Source organism: Coturnix japonica, chromosome 27 (genome assembly GCF_001577835.2).
Source record: "Coturnix japonica isolate 7356 chromosome 27, Coturnix japonica 2.1, whole genome shotgun sequence".
NCBI lineage: Eukaryota > Metazoa > Chordata > Aves > Galliformes > Phasianidae > Coturnix > Coturnix japonica.
Window position 1 is genome coordinate 2,074,460 of NC_029542.1, and position 27,138 is coordinate 2,101,597.

At 52.7% G+C, this 27,138-nt stretch overlaps 2 protein-coding genes across 18 annotated transcripts in view; one reads left to right on the forward strand and one right to left on the reverse strand.

Annotated features, from left to right (window-relative positions):
• Positions 1-22,334, forward strand: part of TANC2 (tetratricopeptide repeat, ankyrin repeat and coiled-coil containing 2) — a 139,617-nt gene extending 117,283 nt beyond the window's left edge. For 12 of the 16 annotated variants that reach the window (XM_015885749.2, XM_015885744.2, XM_015885748.2 and 9 more), the window contains 9 exons: positions 3,730-3,863; positions 4,409-4,532; positions 7,645-7,820; positions 8,381-8,513; positions 9,048-9,077; positions 9,877-9,968; positions 11,461-11,607; positions 13,778-13,878; positions 15,423-22,334. In XM_015885749.2, the coding sequence (XP_015741235.1) occupies positions 3,730-3,863; positions 4,409-4,532; positions 7,645-7,820; positions 8,381-8,513; positions 9,048-9,077; positions 9,877-9,968; positions 11,461-11,607; positions 13,778-13,878; positions 15,423-17,397 (2,912 nt within the window). In that variant the 3' untranslated portion in view covers positions 17,398-22,334. Of the gene's footprint in view, positions 1-3,729; positions 3,864-4,408; positions 4,533-7,644; positions 7,821-8,380; positions 8,514-9,047; positions 9,078-9,876; positions 9,969-11,460; positions 11,608-13,777; positions 13,883-15,422 lie in introns of those variants that run through there. The other 4 variants (XM_015885746.2, XM_015885753.2, XM_015885745.2 and 1 more) reach the window with 3 other exon arrangements.
• Positions 22,335-22,470: 136 nt separating this feature from the next.
• LOC107325170 (cytochrome b561) lies at positions 22,471-27,138 on the reverse strand. 2 transcript variants are annotated; one of them, XM_015885758.2, is made up of 7 exons: positions 27,022-27,138; positions 26,064-26,214; positions 24,886-25,093; positions 24,050-24,148; positions 23,879-23,982; positions 23,640-23,797; positions 22,471-23,098 (listed from the first exon to the last, which is right to left on the reverse strand). In XM_015885758.2, exons 3-7 carry the CDS (start codon positions 25,085-25,087, stop codon positions 22,903-22,905), a joined length of 759 nt encoding a protein of 252 aa, XP_015741244.1. In that variant the 5' UTR covers positions 25,088-25,093; positions 26,064-26,214; positions 27,022-27,138; the 3' UTR covers positions 22,471-22,902. The 2 variants fall into 2 exon arrangements, with proteins under 2 accessions (XP_015741244.1, XP_015741245.1); XM_015885759.2 differs by lacking the exons at positions 26,064-26,214; positions 27,022-27,138 and having other exon boundaries at positions 24,886-25,123.

A 27,138-nucleotide genomic window follows, 5' to 3' on the forward strand; every position in this document is an offset into this window, starting at 1 on the left:
AGTGCTCTCCTTGGTGCTCACAGTCTAACACAGAAGCCCTCCTTTTCTCACTGCCCCCAAAACAAAACCAGCCATTCCCCCCTTTCCTCCTCACACACACACACACAAGTCACTGTCATCTCCATTTCTTGAGCTGTTCAGACTTTGCCTTGTTGGCTTTTGACTCCGGTGACCTCTTAAATGTTACCCGCTGTCTCCTGCACTCAGGTCACCAATCCACTTGCATCAGTGCTCCTGTCGAGCTGATGCGCTGGTCCCTGTCTGGGTGAGAGAGCTCTGCCTTCAACTCCATCAGCTTTGTTTAACAGTGACATGCTCCGAACTGCAGGCACTGCTGTGCTGGGCTCAGGTTGTCTGTATTTGAAGCAGGGAAGGGCTGGGTTATGGTCTGAGATGGTTGGCACTCAGTACTTCTGAAAGTACAGTGCTGTAATGGATGGAGCTGGCTGGGAAGTGTTGCCTCTGAGCATGCACTGCTTTAAATGGCAGAGGGAGAGGAGTAACGTGTCCCAACATGGGATGGAGCACAGGGAAAAGCAGAAGCTCACTGCACACACAGCCACAGAGCAGCAAGGACATGCTGCCTTTATTGGTGGAAATAATACCACAAATGTACTAATAAACCATTTTAAAGTGCCCCGAGGGCATCACAGAGCAAAAAAACAGAAACTGAATATAGGATTCTTCAAATGAAATGATGGAGCATTGGCAGTTAGTAACAAAACAGCAGCATTTTTATTGGATCAGCCAGGCTGTAACCCCAGGTCAGAGATGGCTCATACAGGACGTGCACTGCTGAGCAATGGTCCTGCTGCAGAAGGGTAGCAGATAGGAGGTGGTCCAGATGGCTTCAGAGTACGATTAGAAGTGATGGACACATGTCCCTGCAGTATGCCCTCAGAAGCTGCATCAGGTAATGCTGATGCTCTTCTTGGGTTAGGATAGTCCTGGTTGTCTGGATAAGCTGGCAAAGCCTGGTGGAGAGCCTTGCTGCTTTCCCGGCTGTTCTGTGGCTCTGCTCTTCCCTGCAGCTCTGCCTTCACAGGTCACAGCCCTCCAAACCCTCCTCTCTTTCTGCTCCCAGTGCTTTGCTGTATGCTCTTCTCCCTGCAAAATCCCAGCTATTCTCTCTCTCACATCTGGGTGGTTCTGCTGTTCCCACTTTGCCTGCTGCCCCAAGGACTCCAGCAGAAACCTTTCCCCACTGTCACCTTCCTCCCATACCTTCCCCCTCCAATGCCAAAAGCTACACTTACATTTGGAAGGGATAGCTGGCAGCACAGACTGCTGATGTGCACATAAAACACAAACTGGGAAGCTGTTAGAAATGGATCCTCGCTTATCCATTACAACAGCTGTGGGTAAGGTAGGAAAAGGAGCAAAACTGAGCCAAGCACCAAATGCCAGCAGTCCTTCTTTCCATCACAGGTAAGATACGTTCGTATGGATCACAAGACTTCCAAGCACGTCTGTTCTGTTTTTATTTTCCCAAGGGTAAATAGTGAGTTTAGTTTGGACTTGAAGAGAAAACGCTCATTTCCACCTAAAAATAGCAGTCTGCTCTAGAAATCCAAGTGGGGTCTTTTCTCTCTTTTGATACTTGTTGCTCGTGTGTCTGATGTGCCATAGAACAGAGCTTGGCTCGGTGATGTCAGCCTGATCTCATCCCACGGCAGCGCCAAGTTACATCATAAGGTCAGGAATTGCTGACAGCACAACTCCAGATGAATCGTGTGCCCCCGGGACAAGGCTCCCATCAAACCCAGCACAAAAGCATCTGAATCACTTGTAACAGCTCCATCAGGGCTGGAGGTGCAAGAGCAGCAATACTGTCTGTGTGTGCCATGCTGGCAGCCCCTGAGGTGGATCCATGCGCCATGTTGGAGCCCACTGCCATGTAATGATGCCTTCTGCAGATCAGCTTTGTTCTTCTGTAGGAAAGCAGGCACGCTTTGCACAGCAGGCAGTGGGCTGCAGCAAATCCCTTCTGCCAGAGAGCCGGCAATGGAGGGCGGATGGAATCGGCTTGGGTTTTGTTGGCTGTGTTTGGGGAACTGCAGCAAGTGTTTCATGGCATCTGTGCCAAGCTTTGGTTATTGCAGGGTGTGATAGGATGGCATTCTGTTCTCCTGGAAGAACTGCAGTGTAAACACTCTCATTTTCCATCTCTGGTCTCCTCTTGCTGGCTGGGCTCAGTGGGCTCAGTTCTTCACAGTGAGCTCTCAGGCAGCAAAACTTCCAACCAACCAATTTCTCTCATTTCCTCTCATCTCCTTTCCAAGCCCTTTGCAGAGTTGTGCCTTGAGCTGCGGGTTCTGTGGTGGCTCCTGCAGGCACATCAGAGTGCATGGGGAAGGCAGCAGGTGGATACATGCACCCGAGGAGTACTAAAAGCTTATGGAAGTGGGTTCTTGCAGGAGGCTTCTCAAAGTGGTTTAATTGAGCTTTGGAACTGGGATGGATGAGATGAGCAGAACTGCTGCCACAGTGCTGCAGGACAGAGGAGTCCAGCAGAGCAGAGCTCAGAAGGTTATGGCTACAGACCCAACCATCCTGCTCCACTAAAGTCTCTTCCAAAGTCTGTTCTGTGGTGAACACAGACTGTGTGGCTGCTTTACGTAAATCACTTTGATGTGAAATACCTGAAATTAACCCACAGCATTTCAAGTGCGGGCAGGTTTAGAAATAAAACCCCAAAGCCCCGCGTGCTGATCGCTCTGCCATGCACATTGGTCACAGTCCTCCTGCTATATTGGTAGCTTACGTTTAAAACCCACATGGATCTGATTATAGATGCTGCAGTATGTTCTGCTCGTGGTAAAGGCTTGATTTTTCTTTTAACTCTTGCTGTCTCTCAACTCCGAGGGAAGAAAAAACTCGAGCATAATGTGGAACAGAAGAGAGAATTAATTAAATCCCCCACCATTAACAGTGATGCAGTTGGAAACCCATCAACACCTCGTAATCAGCCGTCCCACAGAAATGTACTTCAGAATAAGAAACAAGAGACGTCAGTTTGAAATAGACTCCCACCTTCTGCTCCAGCTCCCACCGGAGGCAGGGCTGAAGTGCACAGAGAGTGGGGGGGGGGAGGGAGAGGGAGGAACTGAGAGGTCTAAAATTAATACCAAAGACGATTCAAAAGGCAGGTCCTGCACTCAGAGCTATTTTCAGGTTGGATTCGTCTTTTCGAACCCAGCCTGACTTTTTGGGTTGAAAGAGCAGACTTGGACAGGGAGGAGTTATCAGCTGTTTTCTTCCCAACCCACTGAAGCTGAGAGACCATAGAATCATAGAACAGACTGGGTTGAAAATGACCACAATGCTCATCCAGTTCCAACCCCCTGCTATGTGCTGGGTTGCTAATCACCAGCCCAGGCTGCCCAGAGCCACATCCAGCCTGGCCTTGAATGCCTGCAGGGATGGGGCATCCACAGCCTCCTTGGGCAGCCCGTTCCAGCATGAGATGATTTGGTTTTTGCACAAAGACCATTGCAGGTGGGGTTGTTCCTGCCCAGAAGCAGCAGCCAAAATGAGCATGGAGAACATCTGAGTGCGTGGGCACCACTTTTGCTTTCCAGTTACTCCAGAGAACCACAGGCTGACATAAAAACCCCCCATCCCAACAACGCTGCTCTGATCCTCAGTTGGTGTTGCCCATTGGGTGCTGTGGTTGGGGCACCATGGAGCCATGGTGGCTGCTCCCCTCACTGCCTCCTCTCTCCACAGCACTGACGGCAGCAGCGGGCCGGGGGAAGCTGGATGTGTGTCGGCTGCTGCTGGAGCAGGGAGCTGCTGTGGCACAGCCCAACCGGCGCGGCGTGGTACCACTCTTTAGTGCTGTCCGACAGGGCCACTGGCAGGTGAGCATCCCATCCCATCCCATCCCATCCTATCCCATCCCACCTCTGTCTTGGAGCTGGGAATTGCATCTCTAATCTCAACGTGCAGCTGGGAGCTGAGATTTCATACAGTCATAGAATCATTAAGATTGGAAATGGCCTCTCAGATCCTCAGGCCCAACCCCAGCCCACCCCACCGTGCCCATAGCCATGTACCCCAGTGCCACATCTTCACGTTACTTGAACGCCTCCAGGGCTGCCTGTGCCAACACATTGCCACTCTTTTGGAGAAGAAATTGTCCCTAATTCCCAATCTGAGCCACCCATAGTGCAACTTAAGGCCATCACCTTTCATCCTGTTGTTGGTCCCTGGAGCAGAGACTGACCCCCTCCTCATTACAGCATCCTGTCAGGGGGTTGTAGAGTGTGAGGTCAGCCCTCAACCCAGCTTGCTTTCCAGGAAGGCTTTGCGAAGCCCTTAAGCTGCAGGGACCACTGTGGACCTTCTGAGCTCCCACCTCCTTCCAGCAGCTCTTCCAGGTGTGTCCTCTCGTTGTGTGTTGCAGATTGTGGACCTGCTGCTCACCCACGGCGCCGACGTGAACATGGCAGACAAGCAGGGCCGGACACCGCTGATGATGGCTGCGTCCGAGGGACACCTGGGCACGGTGGAGTTTCTGCTTGCACAAGGTTAGAGCACGTGTTTGGAACATGTTGGGGTCTGACCACAGCAGGTCCCATCCCAGTGCCTTCTGCATTTCCTCAGGGATGAGGATTGTGGTCCCATTGCTGGATGGGGCAGTAGGAGAGGTCCCCATCACTTACCCAGCTGTTGGAGAGCAGTTATGGTCGATGTACTGATCTTGGCTGTCTGTTTTGTTATCTCTGTTTGACACTCATGGCCTCCAAACCACATATTGTGTAGGAATTACAATGGCAGCGTATGAGAGATGCTTTGGACACTGAGGGCAGAGTGTGCCCCTGAGCTGTACTTCCACCTTTCCCCTCAGACAGAAATCAACGTGTAGTGCACCTGAACTGCAAGCAAGACCACAGAGTGATGCTCAGGGCCAGGGGTTGGGGCATGTTATCACTCCAGTTTGCAGTGCTAGCATTGATACCCATAGTTCTGACACCCACATGAACAGGATGGTAAGGCCCTAACATGGGAAAGGATTTGGTGTGTTGGATGTTTTGAAGATGGTGTGCTCTTCAAGTCTAGTACTCACAGATCCACCTTGCTCAGTGTTTTTAGTATCTAATAACTGCTTCGCTCGGGGTCGTTCAGTCAGCACAAATCTGTTTCAGTTTTATTCATTTCTGAGGCACATGTTTGAGGTGATTTGGAGCAGCACACTGCCTGCAGCCTGTGCAGACACCACTATTTCTGTCCTTGCTTAAATACAGGCCATTGGGACTCGTGCTGCCCTGCATGGGACTGTGACAGCGATCATGAAGCTGTAGGTGCAAGAAATCAAAACCATAGAAACCTTTTGTACTTGAAAGGGACCATTCATCTCAGTAGCTCATTAAGCACCACTAAATCTGCCATAACACACGGTCCCGCAAAGTTAGCCCATGCCTGGGCAGAGTGCAGTGATATATAGGTTACGTTAATTAAAATGGCTTTAACAATCCTGTTTAATGTTTCATGAAAATCAAAGCGTGTGAATCATAAGCCATAAGCAGTAATTAGAGTGTTGCAAAGCAAATCTCGTTTGGCTGTACTTGATGAACGCAGTCAGCGTTTGTAAACACTTTTTATTAACTGACTTGCAGTCCTCAATCAACTTGAAATCCAGACTGGTGGAGTTACCTGCTGCTCTATGAGCACCTGGGAGGAGCAGAGCTGTGAACCATGAATTAAACCTCCCTGGCTGTACCTCTGCCAGAGCAGCTGTTGGTCCATTGGCTGTTGTATTCAGACAGAACCTTTCCCACTGCAGCAAGGGTCTGTCCTGTGATGGCACCTTAAGCCAGTTCCCCTTCAAACTTTCTGCTTGTTCCATGTTCTTAATGCTGAGTGGGTCAGAGACCCCTGGGGGAGTGCAGGATGCGTTAAGAAGTAGAAAAGCCCACAGAGGTTCTGCTGGGAGCCTGGCACTTCTCGCTGGGACCTTCAGCTTGGATCACTGCATTGGTGCCCTGAAGTCTGTGTGTACCACTCCATTGTGTGGTGGCTCTTTCCTTGGACTGGTGAAGGAATGGGATGGTTGGGTGTTGGTGTAGCTCTCCAGCCTTCCCTCTTCCTCCAGGAGCCTTCTCACCTGCTCCAAAAGTCAGGGGGGAACAAAACAAGAAGAGAACTGTAAAATAACCCGAGCTGGAAGGAACTCATAAGGAGCATGGAGTCCAACTCATGGAACATCCCATGTTGGAAGGGACCCATAAGGATCACTGGGTCCAACTCATGGTTCTGCATGGGACCACCCAACAACAAAGAACTTTAATTGCAAGAAAGAAGCTGGTACAAATGAGAAGGAATGAAATGAGGCTTATCCTTTGTAGTGGAGCAGCAGTTGGCCTCAGCGAGCTGAGGATCACCTCAAGAGCCTTCACAGAAGGATTGGTAGGTTCCACATGGAGCAGCATTGCAGGAGGTGGGGAGCAATGTTTGTCAGCACGGTGCCACCTCAGCACACCAGATTGTCCCAGCCACGCTGTGCACGCAGCAGGCACAGTGCTGGGGCTGTGCTGAGAGCTCTAGGTGCAGATTTCTGAACATAATCTCCACCAAATGTTCACGTTGTTTTGCTCCTCCACAAACAAGATGGGCGAGTTGGAAGACACAGCAGCTCGCTGTCATCTGGGCAACGTTTGCTACCCAGGGATGTGTCAGCTGGGATGAATGGGAAGCTCAGGATGTTTGCATTCCTCCCCCACTTGCTAAGCTTTCTGGAGCCAGGGAGAAACACATGCTTGAGAGTTTACCTACAGGAGAAAAACACTGCAGCAGCAATTCATGCCAGCCTGATGGCAGGAGCATCTCACAGGTAGGCACGGCTGCTCAGAGCAGCAGAGCTGATGCACATCTCTTCTTCACACTGGAGAGCAAGAGCTCAGTGCGTGCTATGGCAACAGGAGCTGTCTTTGTGCCACGCAGAGGAGTGTTCACTTAATGCTGCTGTTCAAATCACGTATGCGGATCCATATGCCGTGTGAAGCAACGCTGACCCGTTGGTATGGCAGCGCAATTTGTGCATCCAAGAAAATGTCAAGTTCCCCCCCACTCCTTTGCTTGCAGTTGGCAGTAGTTTATCCCACAGCGTTGTATTTATGTTGGGTAAAGTTCAGGGAGAAATACTGCTGGAAATTGTGTCCATTTGGGTGAAAGGGAGGGGAGTGAGGAGGGGGAAATATGCGCTTTTAGGGAAGAATGGGGGTGATTTAGTTCCCCTGGTACACCACGACCTGCTGAAACAGCAAAATGGCCCTCGTCTGTGACTCATACAGGCTGGATTGAAAAGAAACGACACCAAAAAACAGTTAAAAGGAAAGATTGACATCTCAGCTGAGGGATGTCAGATCCACCCGGCTGCTCAGACGGCTTTGCCAGGAGGGTCTGCGGAGCAGAGTGTGAACAAGCTTGTAGTTTGGTGTGAATAAACCTGCTTGCACGGCTCTTATCAGTGCATTTGGAGTTGTGATGGAGGGTGAGCTGCGGAGTTGGAGAAATGCTAATAGAGTAATTAATAATTACATCTCTCATTCCTTAAAAACAAGCTGTCATCGCTGTGTGGAGAGTTTGTGATGGTTTGTTGTGTCACTGAGCTTGCAAATGAGCTGCCACTTGTCCTTCCAGGTGCCTCCATTTCTCTGATGGATAAGGAGGGCTTGACAGCCCTCAGCTGGGCTTGCTTGAAGGGCCACCTGGCTGTGGTGAGGGCCCTGGTGGAGAATGGGGCGGCCACCGACCACGCCGACAAAAACGGGCGTACACCATTGGACCTGGCGGCTTTCTACGGTGACGCAGAGGTGGTGAGTGGCAGAACCAAAAGGGCAGCTTACCTTAACCCCTCTAAGTAGTACTGCATAGCTTGGTGTAGACAGCATGGCTTGGTATAGCAAATCACGGGGTTGTAGGATGGGTTGGGTTGGAAGGGACCTTGTTGATGGTAGAACTGTGGAATTACAGCATAGTTGAGTTGGAAGGGACCTTAAAGATCGGAGAAAGATGGAATGGTTGAGTTGGGCTGGAGAGGACCTTGAATACCATAGACACAGCACAGTTGGATTGTAAGGGGCCCTGAAGGCCATAGACCCGCATAACCACATCATGGCTGGGTTGGAAGGGACCCCAAAGCCCCTCTGCCCCTCACCCAGCCATAGACTGGCTGCCCTCCACCAGCTCAGGCTGCCTGGAGCACATCCATGGCACTGGACACCCCCAGAGATGAGGCACACACAGCTCCGGGCAGTTCCAGGGCCTCAACACCCTCCCAATATCTAACCTAAATCTCCCCTCTTCCAGTTGGAGCTGGGCAAGCTGTTGCTGGATGTCGTTCCCCAGTAATCTGACAGCTGGTTTGCCATTGCAGGTTCAGTTCCTGGTGGACCACGGGGCCATGATCGAGCACGTCGACTACAGCGGGATGCGTCCCCTGGACAGGGCAGTGGGGTGCCGCAACACCTCGGTGGTCGTCACCCTCCTGAAGAAAGGAGCAAAGATAGGTAGGGCCTGGGGGGCAGCTGGTCAGCACTGTGCGTGGGCACTCGGGGTGAGAACCCCGACCTGGAGGCAGCCTCAGCCCCACTGCTGCTTCGTACCCCAAAATCAGCCCCGAGTCAGGAGAGCCGTGCTGTTAAATGGGGGTGTTTTATTGCTGTCGTATCACTTAGAGAAAGCGAATAAACAACTGTTTCTTTGGCAAGGTCTTTCCTCTGGTAATGCCTTTTCTATCTTTGCTAGTCCGAGCCGACAGGCGTACTGTGTCCATGCATTGCTGTGAGCTGCTGCCTTCACTGCTCTGTATACGCTTCAGACCTCAGTGTTACCTGCACTGCGCCACGCAGCCGCTCACGTTGTGTTTTCCTGTGAAAGGGGATTTTGCTGGTGCATTGGCTTCTTTGCTGCCTGCCTCTCACAGCTGCTTTTTTTTTTTTTTCCTTTTCTTTTTTTTTTTTTTTTTTATTTATTTCTTTTCACCTTCATCCATTTTTTTCCCCTCTTCTCCTACAACTTTTTGTTTTCTCCTTTCTTTGAAGGTTGTCAGACGTTACCGAGTCGCCCACGAGGTATATCTCATTGCTGTCAGCATCAGCCTCGATCTGATAGCTTTGTCAGCCTTGCTTTCTCCTGTTTGATTTAGCCTGCATGCGTCCCCAACACCTCTAATCTTTTTAATTTACCTCACCTTCGAATAATTTCTTTAAATGACTGTTGCAGAGAATAACTTGAACTCAAAAACTAACCTGCTTCCCCCAAAACGTACTGAATCTACTTATAGAAATAGCAGTGACTTATTCCTCTCCCACACTAATGAGCTGGCCCCAGATTTTACCACCCCAGCATCAGTCAGATAACGATGCTCTGCATTGGGTCCCCTTGTGCTGTCCCACAGCACTTTGCACAGAGCATCCCCAACTCAGCACTGGTTTTTAGCTAGGATCTGCTGCTGTACCCATATATATACATCTATATCAATCCACAAGTAAGTTACGTACTGTTAGATCAACATAACCACTTGGATTTGCCCTTTAAATGCTTCTCACTGCCCCCACACTTTGCCCCCACCCCAGTTCTGCAAACAGCACTGCCCTCTCGTGGAGATGGCTCCCAGCATTTCCACACATGGCTTTGCTGATTAGTGCCAGCGTTAACAACTGACCTCCAAGGAAAAACCATTGCAGTGTGGATGCCATTGATTTTAAGTGTGAGAGGAAATGTCAGCTCCGTCATTGGGAGCTCTTTGACCACGCCACAAGTTGTTCTCTCCAGCAGAAATTCCCACCCCAGGATATTTTTTCCACCCAGCTTCCTACCACCCTTGCATTGTATGAGTTTTTTACCCATCATGCATCCTGTACACTGCAGGTCCAGCAACATGGGCGATGGCCACCTCCAAACCAGACATCATGATCATCCTGTTGAGCAAGCTGATGGAGGAGGGAGACATGTTTTACAAGGTGAGAAGGGTTTTCTTGAAGAGATGGGGAAAGTGCAGCTCACAGCATGTATTTGTTCCTCCTCTGATAGCAGTGTGAGCAGTGCTGCTGCCTTAAAGCCTGCAGGATTCCTTGTGCTGCAAACTGGCTTTGGTTAGTGGGGTTGGGGAGGGGGGAGGTTGAATGCCAAACTCCCTAACAAAGCTGAAGCAAAGCCAAGGCTGTGTGCATTCTGGGCTCAAGCCAGCACTTCATTTCCTCCTTGAAAACACCAGAACCCAAGTGCTTTCCAGAGGTTCTCAATGCTGATGTCATCGCATCAGATCTGGCAGCGTTGCGGTTACCAAGCAGCTCTGTGCTGTGAGCAAGGCAACAGGGCAGCACAGCCCAGAGAAACCTGTGATGGAAACAGATTGTCAGGACGCAGGTGGTTTTGTCATTGTCCTTTAACTCGTGGGATGTGTTTTACCATCATGGTTAGAGTTGCTTTGTCTCCTTGTGTATTAAGACTTGGAGATCTGCATGCACACACAAAAATGTGCAAGTACAACAATGATTCACTGTTAAGCTCCAAGGGTAAAGCAGAAAATATGCAAAGCTGGCATCGCAACTGCAGTTATCTGCCAGAGATACGTGATACGACTCCGAAACCTGAATCTAAGAGGTTTTAAAGCTCACTGCTCGTAGCTGCAAAACTTCTGTCTGGGTCATCATGAATTGCGTGCGTCCCAAATCCCATTCTGCCCTCTTTCTCTCACTCCATTTGCTATGGATGCCCCCCTTCAGGGCACAGAACCCAAAATAAGAAGGCTGAGTCACCTTTTGAAGGTGACTGTTGCATCCCAGTAGTGATAAAAGGAACCCAGCTGACAGGCTTAGATGTAGGCACCTAATTTCTAGACATCTGAACTCCAGATGAGTCCCAATCCATTTGTCCAATGTCAGAACCACTCCAACGCCATAATGCTTATCTTTGCTATTGCTGTTGCACCCAAAGACGAATGCTTTGTGTTCCTTACCCTCCATAGTGCTTGCTGAGGTTTTGAGTCAGGTCAGAGTGGTGTGGAAGGCTCAATGCCAGAGTGCTGCTCCTCAGCACCATGAAGTTGCACTGGATATGCACTGTGTGGCTGCTGAGGTGCACAGCACTGAGCTGTTAGTTGGGTGCCAGGAGTGCATCTTCCCACAGGAGGGATGTAGGGTTTTCTGCAGAGCTGGCTTACTGTTCACCCAGCTCAGAAGTCCATTTGTCCATAAACCAGATGGAGTTGGATCAAGCTATTAAAACAGTTCTTGCTGAGTTTCCCGCTGCAGGAGAGGGGGAGAACTCAACTTGCACATGGCATCTGCATTTCCAGATCAGATACTGGACAAATGGTCTGGCTTTCATTTCTAGAAAACAGCTAAATAATGAGATCATTTTACCTCGGCTGCCAAAACACCCGTGGGTCTGGCATTGCTTTGCAGTAAACTCACCCAAAGGATTTGCTTTGACGTGTTCTCCTTCTATCAGAAAGGTAAAGTGAAGGAGGCTGCCCAGCGCTACCAGTACGCCCTGAAGAAGTTCCCCAGGGAAGGCTTTGGGGAAGACCTGAAAACCTTCCGTGAGCTGAAGGTGTCACTCCTGCTCAACCTCTCCCGATGTCGAAGGAAAATGAATGTAAGTCACCCTCCTCTGCATAGTGCACAGAACCACGTCCCTCCTGCAGCCCTGCCTTGACCTCCACAATCTCCTCTGTGTGCCCGGGTTGTCCTTTGCAGAGCAAGAACATTTTCTATTGCCAGAGGAGCAAAGTAATGATTTAATATGCATCTCTGGTGATGAAAAATTCATGGCTGTGTTTACAGCATTTTGAATTTTTTATCGCTCCCTTTTGATGGTGATTTTGTGGATTTGGGGGGTGGAGGCATTTTTCACATTTCTAGGGCAGTAGTGAGGGAGGAGGAGCCAAGAGATGCTCTCCTTGGAATGCTAATTAATTTAAAATGAAGGAGCATATGCTTAGGGGGCTGATGCTTCCCCAGGGCAGTGACTCATCTGCAGACACCCCCACTCGCTCCCTCTCTTCCCAGCAGTGCCGTAGCACTGTCACTCCCTGCTCCAATCCAGCAGCACCTACCCAGTGACAAACCTCAGCAGCACGTCTGTTCTCCAGCACACTGCCACCTCCCCCTTGCTCTCAGACTTTCACCTCCACAACTTTTCGAGTCTCTGTAGACTCAGAAAGTGATATCTGAGCCAGCGATGATTGCACGGGGAGGGAGGATGGGATTTTGTGACACCTTTAAGCTAGGAGGGAGACGGATGAAGAGCAGTGAAAAGGAAATCTCAGTGCTGCAGAACAAACAGCGCAGTTCTCAGAAGTGTGAATGTTCTCTTGAAGCAAAGCAGCCCCCTGCTAAGCCTGCATGTTAAGTACTGGATCCCCAGCTTGTTGCTTATTGAGTCACCCCAGGGTTTGTGATAGAAACTGAACAGATGTAAGTAGTTGTGCAGTTTTTGCACCTGTAGGTTGGATCCACCCTGGGGTGAGGCAGGTGCTGCTCTGGGGCCTCTTTGCTCATTGCAGTGTCAGCCTCTCCAAGCAGCGTGTCCCCATAACAAACCCCAGCATGGACACCTTGGGAGATATTAAACCTCACCCTGGGTTTTTTTTAGGGCGCACATAGCCTTACCTGTCCCTGCATGGCTGCTCAGTGCAAAGCAGTGTGGTGTGCTCATAAACTTCATTTCTAGAAGGGTGGGCTTGGTTAGTTCTTGGACAAACAAGGGGTATTCTTGGGTGCTTTCTGGCAGGACTGCTAAGGGCTGGAGCGAAAGTCAAAGAATCATAGAACCATAGAATGGCCTGGGTTAAAAAGGACCACAGTGCTCCATTTCCACCCCCCTGCTGTGTGCAGGGTCACCAACCAGCAGCCCAGGCTGCCCAGAGCTACATCCAGCCTGGCCTTGAATGCCTGCAGGGATGGGGCATCCACAGCCTCCTTGGGCAACCTGTTCCAGTGCATCACCACCCTCTTCATGAACAACTTCCTCCTAAGATCCAAGCTAAACCTTCCCCATCTCAGTTTAAAACCATTCCCCCTTGATTGTCAAGTCAAGCAGTGAGCATTCAGTTGGAGGAGATCCCCTTCTCCCCAGAGCTCAGCGCTGAGGATGGGCAGCAGGCTGTGTGCTGATCTCATGGCATTGCCACTCAGCATCACATCTCCATCCTTCACTGTCGCATTCTTCCTTCCCACTCCCAACAATATGATATGCAGGGAGAGGCAAAGGGACAGCGAAATAGTGGCCCAGGTGGGAGATCTTTGCCAGCCAGGTCCTATTTTGTAGCTCCCAAGGTACCAGCAGTCCTTTCCTTCATGCACAGCTTTGTTCATCCCTTTTCAACTATGTCAGCGTTCCAGAGTGGGAAGCTGAGGGCGTGGGAAAGGTTTCCTATCGCTTTCAACTGTGGAAAAAGAATCCTTCATGAGATTACATTCCAGGCTCTGTGAGACCAGATGTTTCCTCAAGACTGTAGGTTGTTGGACAGGGATTGCATGTTCTTGTTGGGGACACAATGAGAACAGAGCTGGTAACACGCCTGCCTCTGGTGGGTGCTGACAGCATCCAGCAGCATGGAAAGGGCTTTGAGTCTTTGGATGTGCCAGCAGAGCACTTTGGTTGTAAGTGATGTGGAATCCATGTGAAACATTCCAGTACTGTCAGTTTCTCAGAGCTAACGTGCAAAATATGTCTGCGATAAGTTTGTTTTCTCCCCAGTTTGTGTATGTTTTTATTCTTCTGTCTATTCAATGACTCACCTACCCACCTGTTGTAATGACAGGACTTTGGAATGGCAGAGGAATTCGCTACTAAAGCACTGGAGCTGAAACCGAAATCTTATGAAGCTTTCTATGCAAGAGCAAGAGCCAAACGCAGCAGCAGGTGAGGAAACTGGAAGAGAAAGTTGAGTGCATGCAACTCTGTGTGAGTGTCCCCACGTGAAGAAGAGGCAAAGGAACTTCATGAGATGACAGAATGGAGCATAAATGTTTTTTAGCCATTCATCTTTGTCTGAACACTGTGCTGCACTGGGAGCCTGTACACCAAGGCTGGGTGTTCTTTTATTCACTTCAGTTCAACCTCAGCTTGGACTCAAAGCAAAATGTGATTCACATGATGCGAAAGGGCAGGCTCCTGCTCATTACAGTGCTTTGGTCTGACCTTAAATCCCCAACTCCTTGCCTTGCAGGACTGCTTGCAGGGCAGAGCTGGTGACCAGTCATGCAGTGACTGTGCCAGCTGTTGTGCTTGTGGCCCTCAGAGCACTGGGCTGTGCAGTATGGCCTTTCTGTGCATCTGGAGCCCATGGCATTCCCATGTTTTCCCCCTGGAGGTGACCCTCTGTGGGGCTGCCTGCTCCTCCTGCAGTGCAGCCCTGACCTTCTGTTCTGCAGAGGAGCCCTTCAGCTGAGCCATGCTGACCTTGTGCCTTTCCTTTCATGGCTTTCCCCTCCATTGTTTCCAGAATGCTTTAAGGAAGTGTAAGAACATCCAGATGATGTCAGTCCCCAGGCATACAAGCATCCTTTTCTCCCCAGGTCTCTCTAACAGAAACCATGATCACTTCTGCCCTTGTTTGTTTCCCTGTTTGTGCAGCACCGCTGAGGTCAGCACATCCAGGGAACGAGGCTTTTCCTCCTTGCACCTGGATTCCAGTGGGCTGTGCAGAAGCTCAGGCTGCTGTTGGGAGGTTCTGGGGAGTTTTTCTCTCTCTATGATAGAGCAGTAAGCAACAAACCAGGGTGTTGGCATGTCCAGCCCAGGGTGGGGATCATCCTCCAGATCACAGTCACAGTCAGATGGATGGTTCTACTCCAAAGCCAAACTCCTCACAGCCTTACCATTGCCACGCCATCCCTGGGGGGCTTCAGGCTTGCTAACATTGCTCAGACCCTTCATTCTGCAGAAGTTAGCCAAATCCATTGCAAAACTGGAGAGCCAGCTGAGCCTGAAGCACTGCTCCTGGGAACCCCTGGGTCCTGCAGCCAGCTCTGATGCTGTGTGTGTTTGCCAGTGGGCAGAAGTGACGTTTTCACTGGCGTCAGCAGCTGCAGTTCCATCAGAGCTACACTTGTTTACGGCTACAGTGAGCTCAGCTGCTTTGGCTTTGTATTTGCTAACACAGGGCATAGCTCGTGGTGGTGCTGTGAGGAGTAATCAGTCAGCCTGTAATGCACGCTGCAGAGGTGTTCTGCTAGGCTGGGTTGTGCCATTTCAGGACCGTATTTTCCCCTCTTTGTAGAGTGGCTGGCAGTGTTCTCCTTCAGGTTGAATAAAATAAATCCCAGTGAGGGTTGTAGGGCAGCAGCCAGCTGCGGCGGTCACAGTAAACTGGACAAAGCCACTTAACCCCCGATATCCTCCGAGAACGGCCCCGTTTGAATGCAAGTAACTTCAATTCTCCTTTCTGTCCCTTTGTTGAGCAGGCAGTTTGCAGCAGCCTTGGAGGACCTAAATGAGGCCATCAAGCTGTGCCCCAACAACCGTGAGATCCAGAGGCTGCTGCTGCGGGTGGAGGAGGAGTGCCGGCAGGTGCAGCAGCAGCAGCAACAGCAGCAGCAGCAACAGCAGCAGCAGCCATCCCCACTGCCAGCAGAGCCTGAGCCCGAAGCCCAGCATGAAGAGCTGTATTCTGTGCAAGACATTTTCGAGGAGGAGTACCTTGAGCAGGACGTTGAGAACATTTCCATTGGCTTGCAGACAGAGTCCAGGCCAAACCAAGGGCTTCCCATCATCCAGAGCCCGCCTCCATCCCCAGCTCATCGGGACTCTGCCTATATTTCTGGCTCACCCCTCGGCTCCCATCAGGTCTTTGATTTCAGGTCCAACAGCTCAGTGGGCTCACCCACCAGGCAGGGCTACCAGTCCACATCTCCCACTCTGTCTCCGACACACCAGAACTCCCATTACCGGCCCAGTCCTCCGCACACCTCTCCTGCCCATCAGGGCTCCTCGTACCGCTTCAGCCCACCTCCCGTGGGGAGCCAGGGGAAGGAATATCAGAGCCCACCTCCTTCTCCTCTTCGCAGAGGCCCTCAGTACCGTGCCAGCCCCCCCGCAGACGGCATGAGCGTGTACAGGTCGCAGTCGGGCTCCCCAGTTCGCTATCAGCAAGAACCCAGCGCCGTCAGCCCGCTTCCCGGCCGGCCCAAGTCCCCACTGTCCAAAATGTCACAGCGTTCCTTCCAGATGCCCCAGCTGCCCGTAGCCGTGCCGCAGCAGGGCCTGAGGCTGCAGCCAGCAAAGGCACAGATCGTTCGGAGCAACCAGCCCAGCTCAGCCGTGCACTCCAGCACTGTCATCCCCACCGGTGCGTACAGTCAGGTTGCCCACTCGATGGCCAGCAAGTATCAGGCGGCAGCGGGGGAGATGGGGGTCAACCAGAGCAGGCTGGTGTACCAGGGCTCCATCGGGGGGATCGTAGGGGACAGCCGGCCCGTGCAGCATGTGCAGGCCAGCCTCAGCGCGGGGGCCATCTGCCAGCACGGAGGGTTGGCCAAGGAAGACCTTCCGCAGAGGCCATCCTCGGCGTATAGGGGGGGCATGAGGTACAGCCAGACACCCCAAATTGGGCGCAGCCAGTCGGCTTCCTATTACCCCATGTGCCACTCAAAGCTGGACCTGGAGCGTTCATCCCTGCCCTCTGGACAGCTCGGCTCGCCGGACGTGTCCCACCTCATCCGGAGGCCCATCAGCGTCAACCCCAGTGAAATCAAGCCTCACCCTCCCACCCCGAGACCGCTGCTCCATTCGCAAAGCGTCGGCCTGCGCTTCTCTCCCTCCAGCAATAGCATCTCATCCACCTCCAACCTGACGCCCAACTTCCGCCCCTCCGCCTCGATCCAGCAGATGGAGATCCCTCTCAAGCCGGCCTATGACAGGGCGTGCGACGAGCTGTCCCCGGTGTCCCCCACGCAGGGTGGGTACCCCAGCGAGCCGGCCCGTTCCCGGACCACACCGTTCATGGGAATCATTGATAAAACAGCTCGGACTCAGCAGTACCCCCACCTCCATCAGCAGAACCGGACCTGGGCCGTGTCGTCAGTGGACACTGTAATTAGCCCTACATCTCCTGGCAATCTCCCCCAGCCGGAATCATTTAGCCCACCTTCTTCAATCAGCAACATTGCCTTTTATAACAAAACCAACAATGCACAGAATGGCCATTTGCTAGAGGAAGACTATTACAGCCCCCATGGGATGCTGGCCAATGGGTCCCGGGGAGACCTCCTGGAGAGAGTCACCCAAGCCTCTTCGTACCCCGATGTGAAGGTGGCGAGGACGCTGCCGGTGGCACAAGCCTACCAGGACAACCTGTACAGGCAGCTCTCCCGGGACTCCCGGCAAGGGCAGACATCCCCAATCAAACCAAAGAGACCATTTGTGGAGTCTAATGTGTAAGAGACGCTTGTTGGAGTAAGACCCTTATGTTTGCAGCACACACTTCCAAGCTTGATTTCCATGCATATTATTATTATTGTTATTATTATTATTATTATTTCTCTTTGGTAGCGACATGACCACGTTTCTCCGGTACTTGGTGCGGTGATCAGACACCATGCACGCTCTCCAGCCCTTCCGTCCCCCAGCTGACTGTGAAGCCACCATCAGCCAAGCAGTACATTGCCCAGTTCCAGCTGAGCTCCCTCACTTGGCAGCTGCCAACCAGGATATCCCAGTACACGGTGCGGGGTAGGCCAGGAACATCCCCTACGCAGTGGGAGGTAACCGGATCTTTTTCAGGAGACAGTCGTGTCTGATTTCCATTAGTTTCTTTTATCTCAATGAGCTCTTACAGATCATTACAGATCCCGGTGGGAGCAGAGCAGGTATCCCTAGAGCCTTTTCTGAGGCTGCATCTGCAGGCTGCCACACAGCAAGGCCGTTCCCTTCCCAACACTCTCTTTGCTCACATGGAGCAGGTCATCATTTGTAGCGATGCACAGCACCCACCCTCCTTGTCCAGTGTGCAGCATCGCATTTGGAATTGTATTTAATTAGTTGCTTACGCTGCTGGAAGGGGTGGGGGTCACCCCGTGCTTTGCTGCTTTGCCATCTGGGTGCCCTGACCTTGGTTTACTCATGGGCACTTTGCAGGTGCTCAGAGATGGTGCATTCATCATCCAAGGGAACTGGGTTAGGAGTGGGACCACAGCTCGGTCGCCCCATTAGCAGATGGCTGCGTCCCACACGTAGCGCCACATTTATCACCAGGACAGCTTGAACGTTGGGGTTTTCATTTATTTCAGGGCTTTTTATGGTGTTCTGTCTTTTTGACTAGGAAATCCTTTCCAAAAAGGAAACCCACAGTTTATTTCTTGGCTGGGATGCATAACGTGGCGCTGTGGCTCCGGGATGGGATGAGTCTGGTGACAAAGTCACTTAGGGTTGCAAGATCCATCCCAAAATCTTGGAAAGCAAATGCTCTGTTCTCTACCTATAGATGGCAGAGATGGTGCTTTGCTCTTTAAGGGCCTCTAGTTAAAAGAGGGGTATTTATAATTTATTTATGTGCTCTGTTTTCAGGACTTTTTTTTTTCTTTTTTTTTTTTTTTTTGTGGTTTGGTTGTTTTTCTCTTATTTTTTTGTAAATCAAACACAAGTCACATCAAGGCAGTGGGAACAGAGGGGGATGCTTCCAGAAACCTTTGTACTGAATTTTGCAGTTGTTCCCTGGCGTTTCTTGGGATGAGTGGAGGGACTTCTTTACCAATGCTTCACTTAGTGCTGCTTGCTTTGTAATTTGCCTTTCCATTACTGAGGGCGATCGGTTGGACGAGCGATAAAGCTGGAGCTTGTTTTAAAGCAAAAATAGTGCCTGTTGCCCACCGCCAAGCCTCACCCATATCAGCTCTTAACAGCAAAATCATAGAACCATGGGGTGGTTGGATTGGAAGGGACCTTACAGCCCTCCCAGCTCCGAGCCCTTCTGTGGGCTGGGTGCCCTCCCCAGCTCAGGCTGCCCAGGGCCCCATCTGTGGCCTTGTAGAGCAAGAAGGATGTGGTGCTGAGCAGGAAAAGTGAGCAAAACCTGTTGATGTTTCCAAAGGGCTACCCAAATCCGGATGTAGATTGCTGGATGCCTTGAACCAAACTGCAGCACTCAGCTTCAGCAGTGTGGGAGGGTTTGGAGCTAAGCCAGCCCCAGTGGTTGGGCTCAGCCCAGGCTGGGCATGGCGGGTCCTTTTGTCTCACAGACATGCCAAGAGCATCCTGGGCTTTTCCTCTGCTTCTGCTGTTGTGTATTTGTCCAGGGCAGTGTTTGCATTGAGGCTGACTTGCTTCTGCAGCGCAGCTCAGCCCCAACCTTTGCTTTGTCACAGGGCTGGGGGAGCGCCAGCAGTGCTGCTTCTCTCCTTGGAATCAGCGTGCTGCTGTGCATCCCTCTTTTGGAAGCAGTTTTGCTTTGCAAGGAGAAAACCCCATCCCCTCACCTTTCCGAACACGAGCAGCTTTCTGCCTTCAGTTGCTTCTTGGAGTGGGAAAAGGAACCAAGCTCAGCCCCGCTCTGCTGCTCAGCACTTGGAGAGCTGCATTTGCTGTGCTGCTCACGGCCCCATGGCCCCCAGTGTCACCTTGGGGTTGTGAAGGTGTTTTAAGGATAAAACCAAAACACAGCTCTCACTGTAGGCACAGCACGGAGACAACACTGGAGTAGTGCAGCGTGTGGGTTTGTCACAATAGCAGGTGTTGCATTTTCACAGGATTCTTGCACTAATGGCTTTCCATCCATTCTCTCTTGTACATGAGTGCACTTTACTGTTAGAATTTGTTCCTCTGATAAATACTGGGTACTTAAGTGTGAGTAGTGTCCTCGTTAGGAAATAGCAAAGCAGCTCTTGTCTCTTAGTGTATTTTTCAAAAAAAAAAAGAGAAAAAAGGGAAAAAAAAAAACAACCCAAGGAGTTCTGGCATCTCTCGCACAAGGACCAACTCTTGTACATAAGCATCAATAAGCAGAGTCACCTTCAAACACGACGGCCTTTGCAGTGGCTTTAAGGCACTTCCCCAGCAGTTCTTATAGGGGTGAGGAGCCACCATCTCCCCCCAGCATCACACTCGGGTTTGCTTGTGCAGGAGCAGAGGTCGGTGTGTGTTTGTGGTCCCGTTGTGAAGTGCCCTCATTGCTCTGATTTCACCCCATGTCCCCTCACTGCCAGGTCTTTGCTGCAGACCGTCGTGCCCCACGTTGCGCTGTGCCTTCAGCTTCTTTCAGTAACTCCCATTTGCGTTTCTCGCATCTTGCAGGGTCCTTTAGGTTGCACCGAGATGACTGTCAACTGGGAAACCCTCTGGATTTGGCTCTTGGGGTGCATTCGGTCAGCAGTGTGGGAGCACATGCCTGTATTGAGCTGCAGCACCAGTAGGTGTCCCTCACTCTCTGTATTACAGAGCCACAACCTCAGTGTGGGGCTGCAGCAGCACGGTGTGGGGTCACGGTTCTAGTTTGTGCCCTGGTTTGGAATCACACAGTTCTGGTTTGTGCCCCAGTGTAGATTCACATGGTAATGGTTTGTACCCCATTGTAGATTCACATGGTAATGGTTTGTACCCCATTGTAGACTCACATGGTTCTGGTTTGTGCCCGAGGATGCTGCAGTGCCAGGTGGGTTGCCTGCATCGTGTGGTCGTGCTGCTGGCCCTACATTCTGGGCATGACATTGGAGGGCTCTGACAACAGCTGTGAGGGACCGATGGAAGTGCTTGGCAAAGGGAAGTTGTTCCAAAGCTGAGGTCCTTCATCCAGCTCCAGAGGTGGAACCTGGGGTGCCCACCCTGCGCTGCTTCATCCAGGGCTGAATTTTGTTGTGTTGGTTTGGTAGTTGTTTTTCTTTTATTCCCAGTTTCATATGGCTGTAAAGAAACCCGCTTAGCTTGCGTAAACTATGTGTGTGCATCACGCCTAAGCCATATGTGGGCTAGGTCCCGAAGCGGGGTGGTACGGAATGGGCGGCCATGCAGTCCCCTCGTACAAAGGCAGTTGTGAATTCAGGGTTACCCAGAAGAAGTCTAGCTTGAACCCAAGTGCCAGCTCCGCCTTACCTAGAGAAACAAGCAAGCCGCCGTGCCTGTTGGTTGCAGAGGAGGTCCTGGGTCACTCCTTCGTGGCTTTGGGCTCAATTTGTCTTCGGGGTCTCCGACAACTCCTGGCTGTGATTCATGGTGTGGTGAGAAGGGCTGAGGGCATGGCGTGGCACGGGGACCTCCGCAGAGGACGCCTTCACTCCTGGCTGGTTGCACTCCCTGATGCCGCTGGGGTGCGTTTGGACACAAGCACAACGGTGAAAAGTCAATCTGCTTTTTTTCAGATTTGTTTGGATAAATTGCTGGATTTTCATTCAATCAAACTCTTTTTTCTAATCTAAACCACTAAGGGCTCAATTCTTTAGCAAGGTGCGTTCGTGTCCAACTCCTGACCAGCAGCTGGATCTCACTGGAACTTCTCCAGATCCACCCGAGAGAAAATCAAAGCTCAATGCGATCATCACCCGCTACACTGAACGGACACCAATGGGATCCGCTGCGTCCTCCCCTCCCGGCCACCGCTGCGTCTCAGTGCCACGCCAGCTTTGCAAGAAGGACTTCATCCCTCCTGGGGGAGCCCCGCGGGAGGCAGGTGGGTGCTGGGACCCCGCGGGGTTGGGCCAGGTGGGCTCTCCTGTGCCCAGGAGAGGCGGTTGCTTCGCCTTCGCTCCTCGCTGCGCCGCTGACTTACGGACTGGTGTGGACTTCCAGTGCCGCAGGCGTCGTTCCTGCCAGGCGTTCCCTATTCCCATAGTGTTGCATTCAACGTTTTGTCTCTTGTTTCTGTCTTCACTTCCGAGAGGATCCGAGTTGGTACAGACCTGTACAGTATGCACACTTTGTGATTTGTACAATCCCCCCCTGGTTGCCATCCTTTGAGACACTTGCTGGGAAGATCTTTAAGACACTTAATTTTCCTTTAGCTTTTCTATAATTCCGATGTAAAGGACTTTCTCTGTACAGTATATTATTCAATGCATGTTCTGTTCTCTCTACTGATGATATATTGAACACCACACAGTTGTGACATTGTGCAGTGGGGAGAACAACCCCTGCGGACAGCGGAGGCCTTCGCCTGTCACGTATAAGGAAAGAAGAAAACATATTTTTTCCTTTGCTGTATTTGCTTGAGCAGAGTTTTCTTGTCTGTACATGTGAGCTGTGAGATAGATGTGAAAAGTTCAAAAGAATGCATTTCCCCCACCACTCCCTCCCCCTCACCCCAATGTATACAGATTGTAATCTGTACAATGAAAACTGTATGTATGAAAAAAAAAATGTACTTATTTATAAATGGTTAACACTTGGAAACAGCCTTTGGACTGATGGTTCTTCCCAACCTGACGTGAATGATCCCAAATGGCAGCAGGTGAGAGCAGCCCAGCTCTGCCCAGTGCAATGGGAGGTGTTTGGGGTACCCGAAATGATGAGCACTGGTGAGAGGCAGGGTTAGCTGCAAGTATTTATTAAGGCAGGAGCGTTCACTTTGCAGACAACACATGGCAAAAGAGGGGAAAACCTTTTGAATACAAACATTACATTGTACAGATGGACGTGGTGTTGCTTGGAGCCACGAGGGAGCTTTGGTGGCTGCAGCCCTGTAGGGTGTGGGCTGAGAGCAAGTAGAAGTGTTGGTGATGGGACACATCTGATCCGCTGCTTGGCACAAAGAGATGGGAATGTGCTTTGGAGGTTGGGAGTAGGGAAATGCTGAGTCTGGGGACACTGTATGTGAAGGCAGCTCCATTTGCACATAGAGCAGGAGATGCAGAGGGAGCCCTGAGCAAAGGCTCTGCTCACCAACACCGGGCATGGAGCTGGGGCACATGGAGACATCCAACATCCACGAGGACCAGGCAGCTGGGGGCATCGCTGGGGGCCTCACTGGCTGCCTCCAGGGCTCTCACCCTCCGTGAGGGTCTTGAAGTCCATGGACAGGGCCATCTCCTCAGCCAGCGGTGCCCGCTTCCAGTCATCACGTGTCAGCACGTAGCCCACCACCAACCCAAAGGCCACCAGCAGCAGCCCCAGCACGTTGGCCAGGACTCCCTCTGGCACAAAGTGGCTGTAGGAGTCCCTGTGGGTGCAGAGGGGGATGCTTGAGCTTTGCGGTGTGGGTGACCATCCCTACCAGGGCTGGAACCCCTCTCATTCTCATCTTTCTCTCCCTGGAGGAAGCTGTGGTACCTCCACAGACAGGTATAGACATTGGGAAGGGTCCCTTTGTCCTTAGGCAGAGCAAGAAGTGAGACTGCTTTGCAGAGAGACCCTACAAGCAGCCTGGCCCCACACCATGCAGCTGTGGGACATCTTTGCATCCTCCCAGCAAGTGGGCAGAGGTTTTTGGGGGGACCTGAGTGGTTATGCATGCATCTTGCTGCAGAGCAGCAGCCACAGTGCTGACTGTATTTTAGGACCAAAGGAAAAAGCTGCTGCAGGCCCCTATTAAACAGCATCTGGGAAGTGACTCAGCACCAGCCCAACTCAAACCTTCAGGGTGATTCACAGCCACAGAACCACAACCTGGGCAGGGGCTGGGCTCTGCCCCACAGGCTGAGGCTGGAGCAGCCCTTAATGGGGGTCCAAGGGGCTACAACCCTCCCAGGTCAGTCACGCACCTGATGTTGAAGAGCAGCATCTCAGTGATGCCCAACAGACAGGTAGCAATGGAGAAGGCAAAGAGGGCGATGCCAAAGAAGATGTGATGGGGTTTGTAACGGCTACGCAGCGAGAAGGATGCACCAGGCACCAGGAAGAAGCCACAGCCCAGGAGCCACTGCAGGTTATTGGGACATGAGAGGGTGCTCAGCCCTATAGGCAACCAACCCACAGCTCCTCACAGGCTGCGAGCACTTACCTGAAGGAGGTAGAGCACAAAGGCAGCCATCCCACACCAGCTGTGCAGGCTGTACATGTTGGAGATGCCCTTAGCACGGTGTGACTCAAAGACGGCCACGAGGCCTACAGAGAGGAGCCCATCAGCACTGGGGTGGGGGTCCCATCCATCACCCCCACCCACAGCACCCACCAACGAGGGCGATGAGCAGCGCCAGGCCGTGCAGCAATGCATGCAGCGCTTTAGTGGAGCGCCTGGCCTCGTTCCTGAACACCCGGTACACCAGGAGAGCTGATGGAGAGAGGGCAGTGAGCAGTGGGGCAGCGTCCAGATCCCCCCCACCTCCCCAGAAACAACACATGTCCATGAGTCCCCCCCCACCTTCCTCGGACCCCCACCTCCCCACAGACCCCCCACCTCCCTAGGACCCCCGCATCCTTGGACCTACCCCATACCTCCCTGGGACCCCCACATCTCTCTGAGATTCCCGTACCTCCCTAAGACCCCCGACATGTCCCTGGGATCCCCCACCTCCCTGAGACCCCCACGTGTACCTGGGACCCCCCATTCCCCTGAGCCCACCCTTTATCTCCCTGCAACCCCCACATCCCTCAGCCCACCCCATACCTCCCTGGGACCCCCACCTCCTTAGCACCCTCACATGTCTCTGGGACCCCCACACCTCCCTGGGATCCTCACACTTCCTCAGGACCCCCACATTCCTGGGACCACCCCACATCCCTCAGCCCACCCCATACCTCCCTGGGACCACCACATCTCCCTGGGATCCCCCACACTCCTGGACCCACCCCATGTCTCCTTGGATGATCCACATCTCTCTGAGATCCCCATATACCCCTGGGACCCCCCTCACTCCCTTTGTCCCCCCCACATCCATGGGAACCCCAACCTTCCCATTAAACCCCCATCTCCCCAGACCCCCCCTCACCCCCCTCTATCTCTTCCCACCCACTCTATGAGCCATCCTGCTGGCCTTCCCCCATGGGTGCTCAGCATGCCCCACTCACCATCCCCCTGCAGGAACACCATGCCCAGCACCATGCACAGCGGGTGGGTGTTGAACTGCAGCGGGCTCTGCCAAGCCACACCACCCCGGTACCGACCCAGCCAGGCTCCTGTGGCTGCCAGAAGCGTCAGACCCAGCAGCTGCGACACTGCCACGTAGGCTGAGAGCCCAGCAGGGCTGGCAGGTGATGGGGACCCATCCATGGTGACCTGCGGGGACACAAAGAGGGCAGCCAGGCCCTGATGGGGCCCACCCTGGGGCGGTGGAGCCCGGACCGCCCTCACCTGCCACGAGACCTGGATGCTTCCTGCTGCCGCTGCGTCACCTGCATGGGGTGGCACCCAGCAGCCATGGCACGCCCAGCCCTGCTGGCCTCTGTCCTTGCTCTGCTCCCATCCCTGAGCTCCTGATCTTGCTGTGATCCTGGTTCTGAGCTCCTGTCCCCACTCTGCTCCTGTCCAAGTGCTTCTGAGTTCCTGACCTCAGGATCCTGTTCCTAAGTTCCTATCCTTGTCCTCCTGTCACCTCCCAGCACTTCTATCCCTGTTCTGTAGATACGAGGAGGAAGTTTTTCACCCAGAGGGTGGTGACGCACTGGAACAGGTTGCCCAAGGAGGCTGTGGATGCCCCATCCCTGCAGGCATTCAAGGCCAGGCTGGATGTGGCTCTGGGCAGCCTGGGCTGGTGATTAGCAACCCTGCCCATAGCAGGGGGTTGAAACTGGATGAGCACTGTGGTCCTTTTCAACCCAGACCATTCTGTGATCTCCCCATTCCCCCCACCTGGCCCCAACCCAGCCCTTCTGTCCCTGCACGACTGCTGCTGCCTCCAGCCCTCACACCACATCTGTTCTTGCCCTTTTCTCCTGCCCCAGCCCTTCAGCTACATCCGCTCTCCCACCCCATCCCCACCCTTCTCACTCCCTCCCAATCCTCATCCCTCCATTTCCATCCCCATCCTCCCCCCTCCTCATCTCCATCCCTCCATACCCCAACTTCCACATCCCTCCCCACCACATCCCCACCCCACTGCACCCCTCTATTAGATGAAAGCAGCACAGGGATGAGTGATGCTGCTCAGGGTCCAAACTTCACTGAGTGACCAAAGCATTGGCCCTTGGGGACAGGGTTTGGGGGGGAGAAAACCATGATGGCCACACTCACAGCCCCTGAGACTCACCTTCAGCCACTTTGTGCCGGGTTATCTGCAGGGATCAGAGCCACCTCCACCAGCACAGCCGCTTCTCCAGTCTCCGTCAGTGAGGGCCACCAAGTCACAGCCCTAAGGCCACCTCTGTCCCTGTCTGTGCTGCGCAGCGTCTGGAACTGGGCTGTAACAGACCAACAGCACTGCCAGGACTGGGGATGGTGGGTGGGGTAGGGTAGGGGGTGGGCATGCATTAAGACCACGCACACACTTTATTCCCAGCCACCTTTATTGGATCAGCTGGATAAGTGTGTTAAGGGAATTGGTTTATCCCATTAGGTTTCACTGCAAATGTCGCCTGCCCATATCCAGCCCCAACGCCCGGGGCCACGGAGGCTCTGGGAGACACAATGGGGACAGGAGCAAGGTGGGGGTAGGAGAGGCAGCAAGGTCCCCTCCCCACTACACAAGGCCCCCCACAGCCCTGGGACCTGCCCCAAATTGGCACCTACCCCATACCATCCTGCCCCATTTGGCCTCAAAGTTGGCAAAAAGGACTAAGATTTCATCACCCAGAACTTGAATGCCAGCTGCAAACACCTGGATACGAGGGGGCAGCCTGGTCCCCAACCACCATGGGATCTGCAGGTGGCCCCTTAGCACTGGAAAGAACAAGTTTATGGCCACCACCAGGCACTGGGGTGAAAAGCATCCTCCCAGCAAAGCAGCGGGTCAGCAGCATGGCAAATCAGTACCAACACCCCCCCAAACCCCCCCACCCCATTATGCTGTCCCCTCCCTATTGCTTTTTTCTCATGGTGGGGATCATCCCTGGGGATGGTCTGGGGGTCCCCTGGGGGATCCCTGCTCTGGATTGGGGCTACAGGTTCATGCAGAGATATTCTGAGGGTTGGGGGGGGCGGATCCTGGTGTACAACAACACTGCACGATGCAGCCCCCCCTCCCCCGCAACCCCCCGCCCCGCTCTTACCTGAGGGTGCTGCCAGCTCCAGACCCTGCGGTGACAACGTCTGAGCCAGGGACAAGGCCACCGCGTTGGCAAGGCAACGGCATGATGGCAAGGCGAGGGGGGGGCTGCACACCCCGT

Excerpts from the sequence above, each read along its gene's own strand:
- LOC107325170 (XM_015885758.2), bottom strand. The coding sequence starts at position 25,087 with ATGGATGGGTCCCCATCACCTGCCAGCCCTGCTGGGCTCTCAGCCTAC. Across the intron at positions 24,149-24,885 it reads GGTGTTCCTGCAGGGGGATG|CTCTCCTGGTGTACCGGGTG; the intron begins GTGAGTGGGGCA and ends TCTCTCCATCAG. Across the intron at positions 23,099-23,639 it reads ATGCTGCTCTTCAACATCAG|GGACTCCTACAGCCACTTTG; the intron begins GTGCGTGACTGA and ends CTGCACCCACAG.